The 22,122-nt window shown below is 57.4% G+C and overlaps 4 protein-coding genes across 4 annotated transcripts; 1 reads left to right on the top strand and 3 right to left on the bottom strand.

Moving 5' to 3' along the window:
* Positions 1–43: 43 nt before the first annotated feature.
* On the bottom strand, positions 44–4,739 carry EsH8_VIII_000104 (cytochrome b5-like heme/steroid binding domain-containing protein; the record flags this gene model as incomplete). The annotated part of the gene is made up of 8 exons (XM_083269146.1): positions 44–639; positions 706–972; positions 1,076–1,324; positions 1,404–1,645; positions 1,789–3,386; positions 3,444–3,515; positions 3,743–4,112; positions 4,255–4,739. 8 exons carry the CDS (start codon positions 4,737–4,739, stop codon positions 44–46), a joined length of 3,879 nt encoding a protein of 1,292 aa, XP_083128914.1.
* Positions 4,740–5,755: 1,016 nt separating this feature from the next.
* On the bottom strand, positions 5,756–9,283 carry EsH8_VIII_000103 (armadillo-type protein; the record flags this gene model as incomplete). The annotated part of the gene is made up of 3 exons (XM_083269145.1): positions 5,756–5,811; positions 5,875–8,831; positions 9,132–9,283. The coding sequence occupies 3 exons, from the start codon at positions 9,281–9,283 to the stop codon at positions 5,756–5,758; spliced, it is 3,165 nt and encodes a 1,054-aa protein (XP_083128913.1).
* Positions 9,284–14,810: 5,527 nt separating this feature from the next.
* Positions 14,811–15,519, bottom strand: EsH8_VIII_000102 (uncharacterized protein; the record flags this gene model as incomplete). Its single annotated transcript, XM_083269144.1, has 2 exons — positions 14,811–14,852; positions 15,037–15,519. The coding sequence occupies 2 exons, from the start codon at positions 15,517–15,519 to the stop codon at positions 14,811–14,813; spliced, it is 525 nt and encodes a 174-aa protein (XP_083128912.1).
* Positions 15,520–17,016: 1,497 nt separating this feature from the next.
* On the top strand, positions 17,017–21,382 carry EsH8_VIII_000101 (uncharacterized protein; the record flags this gene model as incomplete). The annotated part of the gene is made up of 4 exons (XM_083269143.1): positions 17,017–17,757; positions 18,109–18,609; positions 18,690–18,896; positions 18,971–21,382. The coding sequence occupies 4 exons, from the start codon at positions 17,017–17,019 to the stop codon at positions 21,380–21,382; spliced, it is 3,861 nt and encodes a 1,286-aa protein (XP_083128911.1).
* Between the last annotated feature and the right edge of the window lie 740 nt (positions 21,383–22,122).

Here is a 22,122-nt window from a genome sequence, read left to right as displayed (position 1 = left end):
TAATTCACTCGGTATTTCGGCGATTGCTTCCACAGAAAACAGTTCAGTGCCCCCCACGTCTGCCTTGTTTCTTCCTAGTGACGACGTTCCACCCCGCCGCTTCACTCTGGAACTCAATACCCTCCATCACATCCTGCAGATCCCCTCCCGATGATCCAGAAGGAGCCGAGTTATTCTGTGTATCCTCCAATCCCGAGCCTTGCGCTCCGGGCCTGCTGCCGAACCCGGCAGCGTTCCTGCCCCCCCTCGGGACCGGCGGCCTGCCCCGCCTCTGCTGGGAGCTTCCAGGCCGCCCGAGAGGCCGGACCGCGGGCGGCGCCTGCGATCTACCCCTTGGCCCCTGGAGGACTTCGGCCCAGGTCCGGTTCGTCGCGCCGACGACCGAGGAACTTCCCACGCCGGGGGGGCCCGCCGACTTGCCCGGCTTGCGCCTCGGCTCTACTTTCCAGTCGACGGGCGTCGTTGGAGCAGTGCCGGCGAGATCCGGGCCAACGAAGCGAGCAATGATTCGGTGCTGGTACATGTCCCAGAACTGTTGTCTCAGGCGGGCGCCGTTCTCGGATGAATCCGACATGACCTTGCCGGCGTGCTTCTTCAGGGCCTCGATGAGGGCGCTTGGTGGGTTGTATCTCAGCAGCGCTGCGTGCCGGACTCAGCAAAGAGCACTGGGAATCTCCACTGTTTTTTGTGAATGGGGGAACTTACATGTCATGTTATAGACGTATCTGCCGTCGGAAATGTACGACTCCTTGAAGCCCCCGGGGGTCTCGGCGCCGTCCATCCCCCTCAGGACCTGCCGCGTCATCCGGGGCAGGTCGTCGTGTGCGGTGACGACCTTGGCGAAGATGAACTGCGGACGGTCCCAAAGAATCTGGATTCCGATCGGCTGGCTCTGCTCCTCCATCGCCTTCGTGGCATCCGTGCCCCAGTGTGTTGCCAGGTCCTGCATGAGCGTATTCCGGGGATCGATCACTAGTGCCCGGGGGCCGGTTTCTGTCAGCGATTACACTTGTTTGCTTGCCTGCCTCCTTATCTTCCGCTCATCGTTTTCCGGGCAGGTCGCGCCGCGACTTACTCTTACGGCTATAGATGTACTCCCGGATCCGAATCTCGTCGTCCTGCTGGATCCTCCCGCCGGCCGTCAAGCTCTCGACCCGCTGAGGCACGACGCGCCCGATGCAGAACCCCTGTAGCGTAGTTATGGCGTCGACGCCGTAGCCCGACGGACGGTTCTGCCCGTGGGCTGCGAACCACTCGGCGGTGCAGTTGGTTCCGGCATACCGCTGCAGGATGCTCCTCCCGCCGGGATGCATGTCGCAGTAGTCTGCCGAGAGAGTCAGGTCGATTGCCCCGTGCGGCACGGCACCCCTAGCGCGGCCGGGAGAGACGCGAGAAAATCTCACCTGTGAGATCGAACACGTGGCTATTGATGATGACGTAGATGCCCGTCTCGCGGTTCGTGTGCCACTTGACCTCGTCCTCGGTGAATACGCGATTGGTCCGCCGCGCGCCGAAGCCCTCGGGCCGGACCCAGCCGATCTTCCACGGGCGGAGCTGCTCGAGGATCAGGTCCGGGTGGTAGCCCTGGCGGAGGGCCTCGGTGACAGGGTCCCCGCCGTACGTGGCGCGGAATATGAATTCCAGGCTGTGCATGTCCGGTGACAGTTGGAGGTCTGGTGAATATCATCGTCAGTGATCCGTATCAACAACCGACGCTCGGAGAAGGAGAAGGGGGAGGGAGGGAACTTGCGTGTCACGTCAAATATGTCGGCCCCGACACAAACCCACCGCGGCCTCCCGTCCTTCCCATCATTGATCACCACGTCCTCCGCACGCCGCCAGAGCATCGCCCGCCCGATGTGGCCATTTCTCTTCAGGTGCTCAAGGTGTTGGGGGAGGATCTCCCCGGGCCGGAGGACCCTGCCAACCACGTGGTGCGTGCGATCCGGCTCCATGATCTGGTCGCGGGCGGCAGCGGTCCAGGGGCCGGGCGGCAGGAACCCGCCGACATCGTAAATGTCCACCTCGCCGCCGCCATCTTGCGGGATGAGAACCCACCTGTCGTTGCTCGCGATCGACTGGCGGTCGCCGATCTCCCCGGGACTAAAGTACCGCAGCCGGGGCGCCGGCGGCGGATTCGCCGCAGGCTCGGCCGCGACGCCCGGCTTCGCAATGGCCCACGCCGGCATGTCCGACTCGCAGTCTTGGTCGGCCTCGCCGGGCAGCCCGCGGTGCTGCAGCACGTGGCCGACGGGGTAGTTGGCCGGGTCGAGCCCGTAGGTGGGCAGCTGGAACATGTCGAACTCGATCCACTTGTCGTTGAGGGGCTGGCGGTCCATGGCGGTCCGCACGGCGCGCCACTCGGTGATGAACTCGTGCACGACGGGGCGGGACACGGCGCCGACGAGCTTCCAGCGGAGGAACGCGAGCCGGGCGTTGTTCATGCACTGCTCCTTGCTGTGGCTCGGCCGGCCCGACTCGTGGAGCACCCTCCTCCGCCTCGCCTCCGTCGCCAGCTGCTCGAGGTACCGGATCCGGCCGAGCATCTCGCTCGAGGCGGCGACGCCGGGCTTCCACCCGGGGCGCTGCCTGTCCGGGTACGGCATCACGCCCTGGTCGATCCATACCCGGCGCCACTTCTCGACGGGCAGCGCCGCCAGCGCGAGGAACCCCAGCGCCTGGTAGTACCACTGCGACGCCCTCTGGCCCCCGTCGCCCGCCATCTGGCCGACGCCCTCCGCGCTGGCGAGGTCGGTGGTCGGGGTGAACGGGCGCACGAGGACCATGGCGCCCGAGATGGCCGACGCCTCGTGCCTCGGCGAGCGGGCGGAAAACGACCCCCGCAACATCCCCAGCGAGTTCCTCAGCTGCGACTCGCCGTGCACCGTCCCGTACCACTTGGCGTACTCGCGCTCGTACCAGGGCCGCAGCCTGCCCAGCCTGGCGCGCCTCGCCCTCAGCTTCCGCGCGACCATGCCGACGCTCACGTCCAGGTCCGCGTGCTCCGAGTACGGCCCGGGGAGCACCCGCGCCCTCCCCACGCGCCGGGACCCGGACTGCTCGTACTCGGCGGCGCAGACGCCGAATAGCCGCAGGCCCGCGTGCCCGTACTTGGCGACGTGCGCGGCCCAGAATGCCGAGGTCGCCACGGCGCAGGGGAGGATGCCGGGGATGCCCAGCTGCTGGGAGCGGAAGGGGTCCTCCAGGGTCCAGCCGTCGTAGAAGTGGATCATGCCGTTGCCCTTGCATATATCGGGGTTCGGGGACTTGTGGCCGACGAAGGCGCACAAGGGGCTTTGGGAAGTCCAGTGGTTCCTGATGCAGGTTCCGAAGAAGGACATTTCAAAGGAGCAGCCTGCCTCTGCCCATCTCTCTTCCCCGTAAAACTGCACACGATGAGCAATCAGGGGGGCGTCGGGGAAGGGGATTGGGTCGCAACATACCAACTCATTTGTATGGCATCGATCGGTTGCAAGTTTGGTGATTTCGTTGTGAAGAAAATTAGAGATTCCGTGCTATTATGTCGTCAATAGAATGTCAGTTCCAAAATATTCACTCACAACTTTTCCGAAAAGGGGAGCAGGGAATATTGCAAGTTCACATACCATGAGTTCATGAAGAACCTAATAACATCCTCCATCAAGCAACAGTCAGACCAACTCCTCAATCACAAAAAGGAGTGAGAGGAAAATAAAAGCAAAAGAACCAGGCAAGGAACATTGAAAAAAATAAGAGAACCCACAACAATAGCCATCAGAAACGCAACCTGGTTCCCCTCGGGGTCCTCGGGCGTTAGGCGCTGAAACAGCGGCAGCATGTTGGACACGTCGAGCGTCATCCACTGCGCCCGCCTCCCGTCGCTGCCGTCGGCCGCACTCATCTGCAATGTCTTGCCGCTCGCGCCGGAGTACTCGTCCGGGGCGTGGAAGCCCCAGAAGAAGTGCGGCGCCATCTCGTCGAGCACGCGCCGCGCCTCGGCGCTGCTGGGGCGTGAGTCCTGGGCCACAGGCACGACGCGGTAGATGGTGGCGTCGTCGAAGTTGCGCATATTCACCGCCGCCGGGACGTGCCGCCGGGCCTCCCGGGCGGATTTCGTGAGGAAGCTCGCCAGCCTGGGGTTGTGGCCGCATCGTTAGCCTGCCTGTTCTCTCCCAACCAAACCCCGCTGTTTCACTTCATCCGCTATTCCGTAGGCGTAGGAAAGACAGGATTCAAGAAAGAAGAAGAGTAAAAAGAAAAAGGGGGGGGACTCACCACTCATGAGAAACAGCCTCCTCGAGGATCCGGTTCGCAATCTCCAGGACCCTCTTCAGCCGGCCCCAGACCTCGTCGTCGTCGACGTCGCACCACCTGTTCTTGCCGACGCCGACGTCGGCGTTGTAGCCCATCCACCGCTCCCGCCGGAAGACGTCGAACCACTTGTCCTCGTCGACCTCGACGAACTCGCGCGTCGCCCAGGACGCCGGCGGGGAGCCCGCGGCCGCCCCGGCCCACGAGGGCGGCGTGTACGCGTCGGTCTCCTGCAGGACGAAGGACTCGGACGTCCGCAGCCCGCCCAGCATGAGCATCTGGGCGTGCTCCTGCCAGAAGAGCTTGTCGAGTTCGCCGGGGCTCGGCTGCGGGACGGGTGCGGTTTCGTCGTAGTTGGATGCACTGCCGGTGATGATGCCCAAGGGCGGGAATGCGGGCATCAGGACCGTGGGCACTGGTTTGGCCTGCATCACGATGGGCTGCGTCATGATGGGCCGGTTTTCGTATCTTTCTATGTTCTTATTCTTCTTCTTCCAGTTTGTAGCTGATGTTTGATGTTGTCGATTCTATCACCTGATCATGGGACCGGAACAGAGAGTTATGGTTTGTTTGGTTCCCAACTGATCATGGAATCCAACTGGGGGAAGTTTCCAACAGCAAGAGAACCGGGAAACCGTTGAAAAGCATCTAGCAAGAGCGTATCACATAAATCACGCTTCCATACCACCATTGAATGCGTCACCTCGCGGTCCTCTGCCGTGTGCCTACCGCAGGAAAGTCCGCGCGCTTGAAAAGCATAGCAGGGGGCACGCAGCACCGGCTGGGAAAGGGACGAGACAAACAACCGCCGCAATGCAACAAAGAGCGGGCGTCGCGATATTGTCGGATTTGTTCCCTTGATACAGTCGCATAATATCCTAGTGTTGAGTTGGGCCATTAGACAATGCACTGTTCATCTGCAAGGAGTCTTCTGGCACCAAGGTTTAATATGGCAGTGGTGGGTGATTTAGACGAAGGCGTCACCATCAATGGACAAAGAATATGACATCAAGTATGAGGACGACGACACGGCATTGCCAGCCCAACAAGGACAATTATAGTACTAGACTGTACTGGCCAGGGAGCTTAGGTTTCACAGAAAGAGGCATGCATAATGATAGGTCAAGATATAGGTAGTATGACAATTTCACATAAACGAATCACTGGGTCAAGGAAACAAACGTGAAGTGTCTATGGCATGTATTGCCGTCTATTTACTCTTTCTACTCTCTTATTCTTACCCCCTCATTCCCTGTCGCCAGGAACCTCTCTCCTCGCCTGCGGGATCCTCCAATCCCGCAGCGAGATGGTCATTCCTCATCCGGCGATTCATGTCAAAGGGGAATCTCATGGGTGCTCGTCAAAGAAATCATAAACAGGCCCGTAACCATGCAACCCGCGTTACCGAAAAGACTTTTGGAAGGCTCGTGACAAATAGAAGGAAAGCGACTCCGGGGCGAGTTATTTAGTCGTCCTCATCGGAGAAGACCTCCTCACCACGCTTGCGGCGGGCCATGCGGTCTAGGGGGGATGAGTTAGCATTCTGCGTGGTGCGTCAAGTGATGGATGGAATTCTGGACTTACCCTTCTTCTTCTTGCGAAGCTCGGAAGAAGAAAGCTTGACCTTCTTCTTGGTGTTGACAATCTTGTTGCCCATGGCGTCGAACTTCTCCTCCTCATCACCGTCGTCAGCCTTGAGACGGGGACCGGCACCCTGGCCCTGGACCCAGTTGTGGCCGGAAGGAGTCATCTTGCCGTCCATGACGGCCCAGACCTCCTCAGTGATGTTCTTGGTGAACTCGGCAGAGTGAGTGATGATGATGACACCACCCTCGAACTTCTTCAGGGCCTTGGACAGGGCACCGAGGGAGTCACGGTCGAGGTAGTTGGTAGGCTCGTCAAGAACGATCAAGTGAGGGCGCTGCCAAGAGCAGGCGGCAAGGACGACCTTGACACGCTGGCCACCGGACAGACCGCGCATGCGGGAGTGGGAAACAAGCTCGGCATCGAGACCGAAGTTGGCGCAGTGAGACTCAATCTCCTTGCGGACAAGGGGACGGAACTGACCGGAGGCGAGGGCCTCCTTCATATCGACATCGGCAACCATCTTCTGGTGAGAAGCCAGAAGCTCGTTACGGGGAAGCCAGACGTTGTCGGCGGACATCATGGGGGTCCAGCGCTCGTTCTTGAGGCCGACGTTGTCACCGATGGCGAAAGAGCACTCGTACTCGTAAGAGTTCTTGAACTTTCTGCGGGAGTTGATGCCGATGATGCGGCGCTGGGTGCCCTCGATCTTGAAGATCTTGTTCATGGCCTGCTCGTCATCCTCGGTGATGATCTTGTTGGCACGATCCATGGTCTCGCGATCCTCACCAGTCTGGAAACGCCACTGGATGTACTCGGAGGGGGTGGAGTCGAGGTGGTTATCGATGTGGGCGAAAGCGTGCTGCTTGATGTAGGCGATACGGATGTTCTCGTGCTGGTAGATCTCACCCTGGGTAGGGACGAGCTCACCGGTGAGGACGTTGATGAGGGTGGACTTGCCGGCACCGTTGGGGCCAATGACGGCAATACGGGAGCCGAGAGAGCACTGGAAGGAGATGTCGGTGATCTGGGGCTTGCTGGTACCGGGGTACTGGAAGGACATCTTGGTGGCACGCAGGATGGCCTTGGCCTTGGTCTTGACACCCTCGAGGAAACCGGGCTCGGGGAAAGAGAACTCCATCTCGGAGTCGCCAAGCTCGTAGTAGGACTTGGCGGAGGGGTTCTTCTTGACGAACTCCTTCAGGTTACCACGGTAACGCTTAAGCTTGAAGCGCTCGTAGTGGATGATGTGCTGGCAGACGTTGTCGAGGAAGTTGGAGTCGTGGGAGACGATGATGGACGTGCAGGGGGAGTTCATCAGGTAGTCCTCGAGCCACTTGACGTTCTTGACGTCCAAGTGGTTGGTAGGCTCGTCGAGAAGCAGGATATCGGGGGCCTCGAAGACGGCACGGCACAGAGCCAGCTTCATCTTCCAACCACCAGAGAGGGCAGAGATCTCACCCTTGACCATGCCGTCGGTGAAGCCGAACTCGTTGAGCTTGGCCTCGACGTCAGCCTGGCTGGTCTCGATACCGACATCGCGGAGCTTCTTGATGGTCCACTCGATGGTGGTCATCTCAGTGTCAGCGGAGTCAAGGTCGTGCTCGACGAAGACAGTCTTGACCTCGCTCTGCTTCGGGAAACCCTCGACCTGCTCGTTGTTGATGGCGCGCATGAGAGTAGACTTGCCGGAACCGTTGGGACCGCAAAGACCGTAGCGCTGGCCACGCTTGAGACGGAGGTGGGTCTGGTTGAGCAGGATCTTGGCACCGTAGGCGAGGGAGAAGGTGCAGTTGCAAAGGTCCTCACCCTCCTCGTCATCGGCGTCACCCTCGACCTCGTCAGCGGCACCGGGGGAGGCGCGCTTGCGGAGCTCGTCGACGACCTTCTGGGCGTCCTCCTCGCCAACAACGACGGTGGCGTAGGGCTTGATGGCCTCGGTCCAGACGGCACCGTCGGACTCCTTCTCGTCGATGAACTGACCAGCAATGTTGGCAATGTACTGGAGGACAATCTCGAGCTTCTCGGCCTTGGCCTTGTGCTTGGCGGGGATGGACTCCTTGAGCTTGGGGAGGACAACGGCCAAATCGCTGTCGTGGCGGACCTCGGGGATCTTGCCATCGACGACGTTACCGACACGGGTAAGGGTGTCGAGGGCCTGGCGGGTCTTCTCACGGGCCTCGGGATCAGCGAGGTTGTCGAAGTTCTTCTGGAGACCGGGCATCATCTTGGGCAAGAAAGGAGCGACAATGTTGGGGTCGTCGACGAGCTTGCACATGTTGTCGACGATGACGGCGGCCTTACGCTTGATGGCAGTCTCACGCTCAGCGAGACCACGGTCAAGGAGGGGAACCATGAGGGCAAGAGTGGGCTCCTGGACCTCAGTGACGAAGGTGGTGGCACCGAGCAAGTGAACGGTCTCGGGGACGTTCTCGGGCTTGGCGATACACTTGATGAGCTCAGGAATGAAGCGCTCAATATCCCTGTTGACGATCAACTGGCAGATGGTCTCCATGGTCTTGTAGGCGCGCTCCTTGACCTCCTTCTTGGTGTCCCACATGGACTCAGAGACGACGGGGATCAAGTCGGGGACGCGGAAAGCGACCTGGGCGGGGGCGGTGCGGACGACGGTCTCGAGGACGTCGAGGGCAGCCATCTTCTCCTGCCACTTCTGGGCGGTGAGGAGGGAGTTCTTGACGGGCTCGAAGACACCCTTGACAGCGTTGGGGTTGATGGCCTCAGCGATGGCGGTGGCGGCAGCGCTGGCGGCATTCTTGACACCGGTGATCTTGTCGCCGACGGCGGCAAGGACATCGGGGAGAAGGGCAACCAGGAAGGGCTCGACGTGGGCGGAGACCTCGGAGTGGGAAGCGATGGCGGTGATGGCGACAGCGGCCTTCTCACGGGCAGCAGCATCCTTCTTGTTGTTGAAGAGCTTTCTCAGGGCCTCGATGCTCCTGCGGGGAAATCCTTGTCAGCCATGTTGCTCCGAAAAAAAAAGTTTTTTTTTTTGTGTGAACCGAAAATAGCGAGACGCTGAGTGGCCAGAGCAGGCCACGCCGCCTTGGGTCGCAGCAGGTGGCTCAAGAAAAGATGCATGTGCCCGAAATGCGATGGAAACGCAATAAAAAGAAATTCTTGCCAGAGATGCATCTTTCCCACGGCCGCGGCGACGGTCGGTACGGGAACTCGCACAGCTCTGGGCAGAACGATTGCGGGGTGGATGGAGGGGGGGTTCCAGTGCGAGAGCAACTTACTTGGTGGGAACATCTTGGTCCTGGATGGGGCCGTTGATGAAAGAGGCCAGGGAGCCGGAGGACTCCTTGATCTCAGCAGCCTCCTTGGAGATGGTGAGCTTCTGCATAAGCTCGTCCAAAACCTTGACGGACTGGGCGTTCTCGGAAGGCATGATGACGGTTGGTATTAGGTCGATCGGGGGATGCCTGGATTCGATTGTGTGGGATGGAAAAACTCGCAAGTCTGAACGTCTAAAGCGTCTAGATGCGAAGTCTATACTCTATCGTGACCGAAAGGACGACTGAGAAATCGATTTGATGGATGGGAAGGCCCGCGAGAAGAGACGACGACTGGAGGATCGTGTTCTTCTGCTCTAGGATGGCGCTTCGGAGAGATGTCTCTGGACTTCTTGCGAAGGCGGGGTTGATCAAGGCGGGAAATTCGCTCTAGACAACCGTCGCAGACAGACGATGGAAGAGAATGCAAATGATGGGGGTGGAGATACGTCTGGAGGAAAGACGAACAACCAGGAGGAGGAAGAAGGGAATGGAGTTGAGAGGGAGAGATTCAGAGGAGAGGAAGAGGAGAGAGAAGAGAGAGAGTCGGGAGCGGACGAGGGAGGCGGGCTGGAGTTTTTTTATCTGCTGCGTAAATCTGCGTGTGTTATCGGCCTTGCCCCCCTCCTCCTCGCTCCTGCTTCAGTGGCCTCTAACCCGTCCCGCCGCCTCCCACCAAAAACTTTTTTTTTTTTTTTTTGCCCTCTCACACAAGGCAGTGTTCCCCTCCACCCCCCCCTCTTCTGCGTCTGTGGCCCGGCGACGGCGACGCTAGCGGCAAGGGTAGCCCCACCACGAAAAAAAAATCAGAAACTGCGGAAACCTCCCACTGACTGGCTCGCCTGGGCTTGAGCCAGGTGTCACTGTGACCTGCCCTGTACACACGCTCTGTGTGTTTCTTTCACTCTCCCTCAATCTCTCTCTCTCTATCTCTTTCTCTCTGTCTCTCTCATTCACTCTGGGCCCCTCCCCCCTCCTCTCCCCTCCCCCTCCAGTAAAAATACCCCCTGGCGAGTAATGTCTTATCGGAGGGGTTATTATCCTTATCTGACCCCGCGCTAGTCCAAAAGGGGCCATTGGGGAGAAGGCGGTGAGTGGAAAATGCCCTTTCATGCACCAATGCATTTCCAGCCATTTGCACAGGCCCACGGCCACTTTGCCATTTGCCATCCATTCATTGTACCTGTTGGAGTTGATGTTGGCGTTGGTGTTGGTGTTGGCGCCGTAACCTCCACTCCCTCCCTGTCTTGCCTGTGCCTGTGCCTGTCCTGGTCTTGACGATCTTTTATTTTTATTTTATTTCATTTTCTATTTTCTATTTTCTATGGTCTATGTTTTTGTCCTGTTTTGGTTTTTGCTTGGTTTTGTTAATTTGTTTTTGTTCCCCCCTCCCCTCCTCCCCGCCGCACCCTTCCTTCCCTCATGTTGTTGAGGCGTTTCCTACTCCAGGTACCCCGGTGCCCAAGTTGTTGTGCCTGGCTTGTTTTAGTCTCTCGTACTATGCATGTACTTGACAGGTCGTCCGTCGCTCCAAGGCCAGCGGTAAAAGCTGCTGGCAGGAGACAAGTACATACATAGTAGCTCGGTCCTGGACTCGACTCTCCCGGTGACACTGGCCCCTGGGAGGCCCGCGCTGGGCCAGACGGGGCAAACCTCCGAGATATTCCCATCCCCCCGTCCACGTCGCTGCGTTGCATCTGAGTGTGCCTTGGTTGTTGCAACCTGGCTCGATCCAAGACTCGGGCCGTGTCGGTGTTTTGCCGACTCAGACTGTGGAGGTACCTACACTATACTATCCGTATACTGAATGGTATTCCAGTTGCAGCAGCCCACCCCAACACGTGTCTCGGCTGCTCTCCCCTTTGTCACCTCCATGTTGCGTTGCCTGCGATCAGTGAGTTAGTCAGTCAAGCAGTCAAGTAAAGTACCTAGTCGAGCAGTCGGTAGCCACAGACAGCCATCTTCCCTCTCCTCCGTGGCGCACACCACACCAAGGCGGCCGTCATGTCGTCAAGTCCGTCTCGCCCATTGCATTCCTCATCAGCCGTCTCACCCCCCTTCTCCGCGAAACTCACGGGGCAGGCTGACGTGAAGTGAATGCTGGCTGAGTGAGTGAGTGAGCGGTAGTGGTGGCTCGCGATAAGCCCTGCCTTATCCCGTGCGTCTAGCGTCCCTACTGTGGACTGCACACACTACGGTACATCGTAGTATATAGTAAGTAGAGTATGGGGAAGGAAGTCGGAAGAAAGGGGGGTGAGACGGGCATCTTCCAGGTGTAACCGCCCCCTGCCGCTTCCAGGTCGGCCCAAGAAGTCATCTTGACCGGGGGCGGACATGGGAAAAGCCACCACACTTTCACACTCTCACGCTCTCTCGTCGTCAATGAATCAATTAAATCAATGCGGACGTCGTTCAACGCCCCAAATAGGCCGGTGCGTCTGGAAGGGGACAGATGTCTCTGCCTCTCTCTGTCTCTCTCGCTCTCTCCCGACTCACGTCTTGCGCCTCGGCTTCGCCACCCACCCCTGGGGTTGACTCTGTCCATTTCCCTTCGCCCTCGACCTCGACCGGGTTTCCAGGAACAATATTCGAACAGGCACGGGCGCTACAGGCGTAGGTCCAGGCACAGACGCAGACAAGGCACATGCGAGGAATGACGCTAGAATCCTCCAACAAAATATTTGACTTTTTTTTTGGCCGTGGGGAACGTCCCTGGACACTCAATCTGGCCAAGAACCCCTTCCTCTTCTTTTTTTTTGCCGCCTCCAAGCAATCCCTCGATGTTGCATGTGTATGTGGAAACACCAGCGTCGCAGAGGCCTTCGTCTCAAACTATTCACCTTCCAAACTCTCTCCCGCCCACCCGTCGCCCGTGGAAGCCGATTCTGGCTTCTCTGGCGTTCCGGGCCACTCGGATCGTCCCTTTCTTGAATCTTATTTTTTTGCCACGGCCTGCCCGATTCGATCTGGATTCCTTTCAACGCCCTGGTCCGAGTTCATCTGGGCCTTTGTTCGCCTTCTCTGTTTCTCCCTCCCCCACCGTCATCCGCCCCCGTCGCGCCAGGCCATGGGAAGACGGGGGGGGGGGGGGGGGGGCGTGTGGATTGGTGGAAGAGAGAGCAAGGCTGAAGCAAATGGGCCCCCCTAGAATTGCCATAACTAGTGTTCTATTATGCGGTGCAGTGCAGTGCAGTATAGGCATGTCAGGCACGCACCGCAGCTGAGCACACGGTGAGCCTGGCCCTCCGACGCCAGACGGATCGACGATCTTGCCGAGTTGTTCATGGAACCGTCTGGGCTGGATTCACAGCACTGGCCGCCTCGACCCTCCTCAGTCTCGCCCCATGTTCGCTCGCCGATGTGCTGCTGTTCACCGTCTGACCGTTTACGGCCCAAGGGGCCGGCCTCTTCACTAGTGTATGCCTCGTCCCCTGCGGCGTCAAGTCCGCATTATCTGGCTGGCATCGCCATCTGAGATGCCGAGATGCATACAGAAGCAGGAGGCACCTGGCCGCCCACCTCCCGCCTCCCACCGCCCTTTTCTATTTTAGTGGGCAGGCGATGCGCAAGCAGCCTACGAACACACAAGTAACATGTACACGGCATGTAAGGGGATCCTGCAGGGCGTCGGAGGGGGGAGCATGGGCGGCACATCCACCGGACGTCGACGCACGCCTCCTTCCCCAGGATCTCACAGGACGTCGTCGATATTAAGATGCCCATTTCGATATCGCCCGCCCGCCCGTCTTATCGATACGTTCAGGCCACCAGCTCGCCTCGCCGCCCTCTGACCATGGCGGGGTTGATAAGCCGCCGATTGCGCGCTCGTCAGCGCCTCCACGACAACGCCCAAAACTCCACAAAACCGTGGGGCCCCGTAGAATTTTTATTTTTTCCTTCTTCGCCGTGGCCCTGTTCGCTGGAAGCCTGTCATTTCTTAGCCCGGGCAACCAGGCCAGGCCAGCCAGCATGGGGGCCGCACGCCCTCCCGCGTTTGCTGACCGCCCATTCTGACAGCTTGGGCTTCCGCTCAGGTCAGGTTTTCTGTGATAAAAACTGCCGTGTGCCCCTCTCGCCCGCCCCGTCACCGTGAACATTTGCCTTGCGGCTGATGCTGAGTCTGCAGGAGCATGAAATGATGAGCGAGTCCTTCCGGGTGTCACATGCCGAAATCCAGCCGACTATTTTACCCAAGTCCCTTTTTTTTTTTTTTTTTAAAAAAAACTTTCTTATTTTTTTCTTTTTTTCCGTCGTCTCAAACCCCTGCCTCAGGCCCCGAGAGCTCATTGGGTAAATGAGCAAAGCTTGCTGATTTTTGTCGACCCCTCCATTGGGCTCGGCTTTTGTCCGGGTATTAGTCACATTTGGCTGAGCTCCGATTGGCCCACTTCCCGCGCGACCAGAGCTCCCCATCGTGACGTTGCCGCTGCCCTTCCATCGCCAGTTGGTGATGTGGACCCCTCCATGCTGCACGATCCGAGCTATCACGGCAAGACGACACGGCTGCTTTCTTACTGAGCTACTACTGTACTGGCTTTCCTGTTCTTCTTGACTGCCGCCTTGTCTGTCAATAGTGCTACGCTTCCGAGAATTATCGCCAAAGGTTCAACTTGAACAGCGACATGGCCTCTCTTACGACGCGGTCCCTTCCCGCCGTGGTCAACCGAAAAAGCATCCGTACACCAAGCAACGCATTGGGGGAATGATCCGACCTACCATGGATATTGTCGGCATCGATACCTCGAGCCACGACTATATATAAATGGCTGTTAAAGGCACAGCTTCTGATCACCAACTGCGGAAGCTCGAGCGTCCTTTTCCACCAGGTCCGCGAAACTCGTCCGTTTGAACGGCGTGACAACCCATTGCCTCAAACGGGTCTGTTCCGGTAGACCTCTGTTTCAATATTGGCAACAAGCGCCCACGCTGTGCCTGTTTGCTTGGAACGCTCCCAAGAGAACACCAAGCTCGTTCCCATGAGGATGGCGCACCTTCGTTTTCTCTTCCATGCAACACACTGTAAGTCAGTAACCCAGTCATTCCTCCGATACATGCCAACCCTTGTACTGATAGTTTGAACCCGCAGTGCTCGAAACCGCGAGTCGAAGCCCCCTTAGCCCTCTACGAACAGACGATCAGACCAGCTGCCTCCCTCCCGGGAATATACGACGAACATAGTCTCCAACCGGATCGATTACACAATTGGACTTGCTCTGCCGTTGGGCTCCGCTGTCTGGGTATGCGCGCCCATTGCAGCTCTCAAGCTTGCCAAACCGAACGCTGCATCAAAGTGCACAGAAAAAGGCCAGGTCGACCAACACATAGTCCTACAATCATCCGAACCAACATCCAAGCAATGATGACATGCACCGGCAAGTCTCAACACAGCGAACTTGATCATCCTCGACGTTATACGATACCCTCAAAAGACCTACACCTTTTGGTTGTACCTCTCAAGGTCTTGCATCAAGGCCACTTGCTCCTGTCCGGTGTCGGCATCAGAAATGACAATGGCTTCCGGCAGAGGAGTCACGATGCCCTTTCTCCGTACCCTGTGGCCTAATGTTTTCGTCCCAAAACCTGTGCCTGCGACACACTCGTGGCCGTTCCACGCCGCGTTCGCGGCAGGTTTCCAAATCTCCCTCACATCACCCACCATGCCAAAAGTCCAATATAGTCGGCAATCTGCAGGCTCGTTAACGAATTGGGCCGGCATTTCGTTTCCAATGTTATCTCGCAGGATCTGGTCGCGGACGTTAAGGCGAGCGGTCGTGCTCCGTTGCATGGGCAGAGATGTAAGCTGCAGGAGCGACTCCTTTTGTTCGGCCGACGCATTCGCAAACCGTGACGACATGAGAATTCTGCTCACCTCCCAGATTCTTCTGTATTCCAGGACCTCGGCGCCCTTGACGCCGCCGACGCCTTGCATGGGCTCGTTGTTCGGCCGCCCGCCCATAACAACCGTCTTTACTCCCCCTTGGATTTGCATCCCCGAAGAAAACACGGAGCAGGTCGAGGCATAGAAGCCGTCCGTCAGCATGATGATGTTCTGAGGCTCAAACGGCTGAGTGAAATTGCCCCGGTTCCCGTGACCCGTTATTTCCATTCCCATCCCAGTGGTCTTGTTTGTAGTCGTGCGAGGGTTGGTCAGGTCCCAGCTCATAAGTGCCGTATATGGGTCGCCAGCCCACATCCAAGGCGCAAACTTGGCTGTGAACGATTGGAAAATCTGGTGGGATGTGTTTCGATCAAATCGATAGTTCCATGTGCTATCCCAAATGTGGCGAGCTTCGGTGGTCAGTGGCGCCTCGGGGTCAATGTCGTCGGCTGCCGCTGAGGCGATCCGAGCCATTGCCAAAAGCGAGGATCAAGCAGTGCGAGCTCCTGGAGGAGGCTGCTACGTATCGCGCGCTGACGCCTGCGCTGCCCAGCTGCTGCTGACGAGGGCGCATGCTGCCTCTGTGGGGAGCTCGCTACCGTAGCCGGCGCCGGTCGACGCGGCCTTTGTCACGGTGGTGAAGGTGGGTGTTCCAAGCCGCGTCGTCTCCGGGCATGGTGTCGTTGGCGCGGCAGATGCGACTATGGGCACGCTTCCGGCTGCACCGCGCCACTGCTTGTAGGGTTAGCAGCGCCAGGGAGACGATCATGGTGTGTGGATGGGGGGAAGAGGAGGTTAGGGAAGGATGTGACAACCCAAGTCGCAGTTCAGAAAGGAATGAATGGCACGAGAGGAGACTTGTTCCTTCTATGATCGGCAGAAGAAAGGCGAGATAAAGGGTGTGAAAGAGAGGAGAAACCTTGAGGGACTACGGACTCGTTTCGTTCCGGGCAGCCAATCCGCCTTTGTGACTTGACTTGGCTGATTTATGTTCATCGACTATTTTTAAAACAGGGCGAGTGAATGGTTTGTTTACGTTGGACTCGGCGGGCTTTGATGGTGATGGGACCACGAGGGCCAGCCACCCTGTGGTTTGCGGCACAGCTGTTTGCCTGTTCCAACCCGCATATGCATGTTGGTTTCCATCCAGAAAGCCTTCTTGTCGCCCAAGAGATCCTCGGGCGGCCGTAAACAGCATAACCCAAAGCAAACGCTTCCTTTTCCCAACATGGGGAAGGCTGTGCACCTGGCCATCCTTGCAGCGGAACAAGACTCGGCGGGTGTGACATATTTTTGTCTTTGTCGCCCTTGTCTAAATAGATGACCGCAGCCTGGGTTTTTTTCCCGGGTATATCTCTCTCGACATGGGGTTTTGTTTGCGATTTCGTACCCCTTGCTTTGTTTGCTGCGGATAATGACTTCCTTGGGGACGCCGCCCACTACTTGGATGAGACGAAATTCAGAGAAGTACGGATTTGATCCAACAGAAATAAACTGCCTAGATACGAGTTGCTCGAATGCTCATACGCCATGTTAGAATCATGATTCTACTTGATGGAAACCATCTGCCATGGTGGCTTTCTATGTTATATCTTTCCATGTCAACATACCCAGCGGGTTGAACCGTTTGTTTCTGCGTGAAACACCTCTATATGTGCTAAGAATGGGAATTCACTCCTTAGAACTCAATCTCAAAGGGGTAGATATAGCCTTTGTGACTGAAAATGCATCATTTCAAGGACTTCAAAGACAATGGAAACGTAATCCAGTCTCGAAGCAACCTACATAGTACCAGTAATCGTAAATCACAATAACAAAGTTGCCCTCTCATTTTACTGAGCAGATAGCCATCTTCCTACAAATCCATTTCACTGAATTGCGACTGGCTACTTTCCTAAGGGCCTTTCCAAACTTGACAATCGTGATTCGAGTTTGTCGCAACAACTACTACCTCGCAGGTCGAGGACAAAAATGGCCTCCACCGAGGAGCAGCCCATCGAGGCCGTGAAAATATACGATGAAAATTGGTACGTACATAACTCCCGTGAAGATCCCGAGGTGCTGCCGGACAGCCACCAGGACGAAGGGAGCAACATACCCGACGACGCGGAACGGTCCCAAGACAAGACAGCGCGGGACATCGCGAGCCAGCGGCGCGGAGGCCCGCACGCGCCGCTCATCACGACGAAACCGCCGCCGCCGAAACTGATGAACCGGGGGGCGTGGAACTACATCCAATACATACCCCCGTGGACCGACCCGATGTGGGATGGCGACTACACGGTGGCGCTGGGCAAGCACGACCACCTCGTACGTTCCAAGAACGTCTTCGAGCATATACGGCCCGCGCAGCTGCCCCAGGACCGCAGCCAGAACCCGACCGCCATGGCGGTGAGGTTCGGCATCTACCCAGGCCGGAAGGACGGCCGGTCGCGGCTGACGCCCACGAGGTCGACGTTCCGGAAGTTCAAGGTCGACGGCGTCGTGAGGGACGACGTTACGGGAAAGTACATTGAGCAAGAGGCGGAGGCGCTGGCCAAGTCGTACGGCCTGGATGGCATCGACGAGCTGCTCGACAAGTATTCGCAGATGAACCGGAAGGATCCCGGTTCGGTGTCGGTGCGCGACATGTACGTGCTTCAGGCGATGCAAGAAATGCAGGACGACGAGGACTGGCAGTCACTTCACTTTGCGGGGATGACCACGCACGAGGTACGTGCCACTGGGCATGTTGCTTATCGACTCGTGGTTTCCGGACTGACAGGCTCGTAGCTTCTGGAAGAGGGCGTGATGTCTTTTGGTGATAATTACCAAACTGACCTGCAGAACGGGATACACGAGTAGGCACCTGAAAACCGGGCCGCTGTTGATACCGGAACTAATCCGTCTGACAACAGGCTTCTACAGCGGAACAAGTGGGGACCGACAACATGGCGTGGGGCCGATGCTGATTATCCGAGACTCGTCTACCACGCGGGCAGCCATAAAGGAGAATGGGATCCAAGCGTAAGAGATCGGGGATGCTGGGGGAGCACTTGGGTTGAGACTAACTTGTCCGAGTAGACAGACGAATATCTTTGGGAACGGCTTCAACCGGCGCTGCAGCTGGCGTCCCGGTTTCTGTACTTTCTGGAGCAGCATGACCCCTTCTGGGACCGCCTGATGGATGTTTTCAACAGGGTACGCATCAACGGCCCTCGCGACTATCGGACCAGAAAAGAGAGGAGAAAGTTTCCTGCGTATAGCTTCGGCATGCAGGAGCCCGACAATCACAGGTCCTCAAAGAAACTCGCCGCCGACCTCAACCGGGTGGCAATCGACCCGGTCGAAGAAACCGCAAAGATCATGCGAAGCAGAATCACGCTCCAAATCGGCAGCGCTTACAGTGACTGGATGAACGACAAGGGTCTTCCAGTTTCGGGATACACGATGCTTGAATCGGATTCCATCATAGTGAGCCTTTCTGCTGACGCCGTCTGGCCACTGCTGGTTCAGGGCTACAGCAAAGACGAGCATATGCAGGCTTGCTTCACGGTGGCCAACACGCTTGTACACGAGTTTGCGGTACGTATCCCTGGACAGATCTCTGCTAATCCTGTACCCGTCAGTCGCCTCGTGGGATATGAGACTGACAACTACCCTAGCATGCCGTAAACTACGCACAGGTCTTGTGGCTGCACAAACCGGGACCGAAAGCGATGGGCGTTCTTGCGTCGGAACCGTTGTTGCAAGAGGAGGTCATTAGGGTCGGGGAGGCTCTGTTTGGGACGAACCAAGACATGCCGGAAATCATGGAACCGTTTTTTGAGACAGATCAGCGATGCGAACTCGGGTATTGCCTCGAGAACCACGTGAGTACCCTGCTACCCACGCCGTGCTTCTCCATCTTCTCTGGGCATCTTCCGCTGAGACGCGGTAAACGCAGCTGTTTGGGGGTAACAACTGGCAAATCATCAACCAGGCCCAAGTTCACTCGAAGAACCTCGAATTCCTCCCCGCTGGAAGCATGTTGCGACGGTGGCCCGATGGATACGTCAAAGAACACTCTCCGTCACTGGAGCACCTCAAGAGAAAGCCTTCAGACCTGGTCCTGAAAACGCCCCCGATGATGGCAGACACCTCCAGAATCCCCATCAAAATCTCTCAGATTGCACGCTTCTACTCGGAGAGCTTCTGGGACGTCGAGACGGCCCGCTTTGGCAACGCGGCGCTGAGGCTCGGCTCGGACGCGCCGACCAGAATCCGCATGCCCATGGACGAGATCATCATGGAAGCCGCAGGGAACCTTTTCCCGAAAACCAGGGAGATGTTGATGAATGCTTGGCCATTTGACGACGAGATGCAAAGCCTCGGCTACGTCGTCGAGGGATTCCTTAATAGGGTGTATCAGGAGTATACCAAGCTGTATTCGATGCGCTTCCGGTGGGCCCGCGATCACCGCAGCTTTCCCTCTCGGCTCGACATCATCCAGAAAAATCTGCTACAATTCATGATTGTGAGCGAGGAAGCTCGCCTTTCGCATTTCGCCGCACGGTTCTCCCTGACCGATACGCCCGCGGCGTATGAGCGGTGGCAGAAGACCATGCTGGGTGCGTACCGAGACCTCGTCGCCAAGTTCAGGGGCCAGGCGAGGAATATCGAGTTCCAGCTCCCGGTCGGTTCGGAGGTGCTGCAAGATGACGCGACGTTCTGGAGCCGCATCCACCGGGTGGCTTCAAACACGCAGCCGAGAGTCGGCGCCCTGCTGCGGACGACGCACGAGCTCTTCCTGCTCGAGGTCGGCTGCCTTCAGGAACTGTACGCGAACATTTACAAACTCACACCGAAGGAACGAGAGCTATTCAAAGATGAGGACGTCGTGGACACGTTGGGGAACCGCGTAAAAGAGCTGCATCGGATGGCCTCCAGCAGCTACAACCTGCTTGAAGGGGTGAAGGACTACGCGCCCATCGCGGCTATCCATGGCGAATTCTCGTTGAAGTTCAACGTACTCACCCAAATGCTCAAAGAGTTCTATACCTGGGGCCATGACATTGCAACCATCAACCCGAGCAACTTCGACAAACTTCTGCCGCTGATTCCAAACATCAAGAATGCGAGGCGGCCGGCTTCGCTGCGCTTGGTCAAGTTGGTGCAGAGGGAGATCGACTTGGCGCCCGTCGGAGCGTTGGAGAGCGTCCACAACACACTCATGTTCGTCGAGGACAAGGTTGCGGCTGCGGGACTCGTCAATGTCGACTCGCGGAGGGACATGCAGGCGGCGGTGGAGGAGTTGGAGACAAAGTTGATGGAGGCTTACAAGCTCGACGCGAAACCGCAGCACATACCCAAAGACAATGCGCCGGATGACGATCCACTCAAGAAGATCATAATCGCAGGGAAGCGGAGGAGATATAGCGGCAGCGGGGGCGGCAGAGTTGCTAAGCGACCAAAGTACACGACTCCGCCGCGGCTGATACATCCTCAGTTGCGCCATTCCGTACCACTGATTAGTTATACCCCCGCCCACGCCCTCAAGTTGTTCAACTACGCCGCTCCCCAGTATGGATCCGTCTCCAGACCTGGCTCGTCCAAGCCAAAACCGTCGGCGTCTTCATCTCTTCCCAAGAATCAGATCCCGAATGTCTTTGCCGGAATGCCTTCTGTGACCTTCCCCAAAGGGCAACCGGGCCAGCCAAGTCCTTTCTCGGCTGCTCCCGTTGCAGCATTACCGGTGGCAACCAGCATGTTTCCTCACGTCCAAATAGGACCCGAGCCGGTTGGGCTCTTTCCGCATCCCTACGCGTTCTCGGCAACCTTTACAGAGGACCTGCTCCATGAGGCTAGGGTGAGAGATGTAATTACGAAGCAGTCGAGCAGGCCCTTGACAGTCCCGCCGCTTGCCTTCACGAAACGGCAGGGGTTTAATGCCAGTTACCGCGAACCGATTCCTCTGGTACCCGATTCACCGGAGTCGCATATGAGTGGTTTTAAGAACAATGTCAAGGACAGGCATGACCATTCGCCGACATCTGACGGGCTGTCACCCCCACTCTCAAGCTCTGGTGCGTCTGTGGTGCAGCCACCCACCCCGCAGCCGCAGGTCGTCATACCCCAGCAGGAGACGGGAGGGGGCGTGGCGCCGGTTGCATGGATGGGCCCTCAGAGTCATGTTGCACGTCCGGGACATTCCGCATCGGGTTCGACAAAGAATGCGGGAACGGTGTCCGGCTGGACTCCGATCAACCGCAAAGTGGTGGGTGGTCCAATGGATTGGTCGCCAACTAGGGTGTCACGCGAGCGGCATTCGCCCACGTCCACGGCACTCGAGGAGGGTGACCAGATGGATATTGACTAGCACGGTTCAGGTGCTCACGGCGAGCAGGAAGTGTTGGCAAGACAAACCACGGGAATAGAGAAATATAGACACTAAGTTACTGCGTATGATTTTTGCCCGTTTAGTCTGAAGGCGGCGTTGCCTAGATAGAGTATAATTACTATGTTTACTACTTCTAGCGATGCATAGCCATGGTCGTTGTTATTGAAGGCCTTCCAGGTTTCCTTTTGTTGGGGGGAACGAATTCTGACACGAATTCTGACACGACTTACTGGCGTCCCATACAATCTTTGGCGATGACTGACACCCGGCGAGAATCCTTGGCAGATGCAAGTTTAGCCTTTCCCTCAGTGGCTAAGAAACACTGCGAGATTTGAAAACTTCCACATTAGAAATAAAACGGTCATGGTAAGGATGGCATGTATAGCAAGTCAAAATAGACGTGTGAATGTGGTGTAGTTGCGTTGTTCCAAGTAATTATGACCCGCCCAGCAATTTGCGATTGTTGAGTGGCAAGAACATCGAGAGTGAACGTCACCATCCCATCTAATGCCTCCTGTGGACCAAATCCTCGTCTCGTGTCTAATGGCAGGGGACCTTCGGCAAAACGGTGTGCTCTCGTTGTCCGTGGCGGCTGAACTGTCTCATTCTGCTGCGCCACTGCGCCGGGTCCATCCTTGTACCCTGGTGCCAAATGAAGCGGCGGTGTGGGAAGTCGTTGAACCTACTTGAGTGAAGCCACGTACCGGTCAAGGTCAACT

This window comes from Colletotrichum jinshuiense, chromosome 8 (genome assembly GCF_051148585.1).
Source record: "Colletotrichum jinshuiense chromosome 8, complete sequence".
NCBI lineage: Eukaryota > Fungi > Ascomycota > Sordariomycetes > Glomerellales > Glomerellaceae > Colletotrichum > Colletotrichum jinshuiense.
This window is presented reverse-complemented; position numbering and strand designations above follow the sequence as displayed.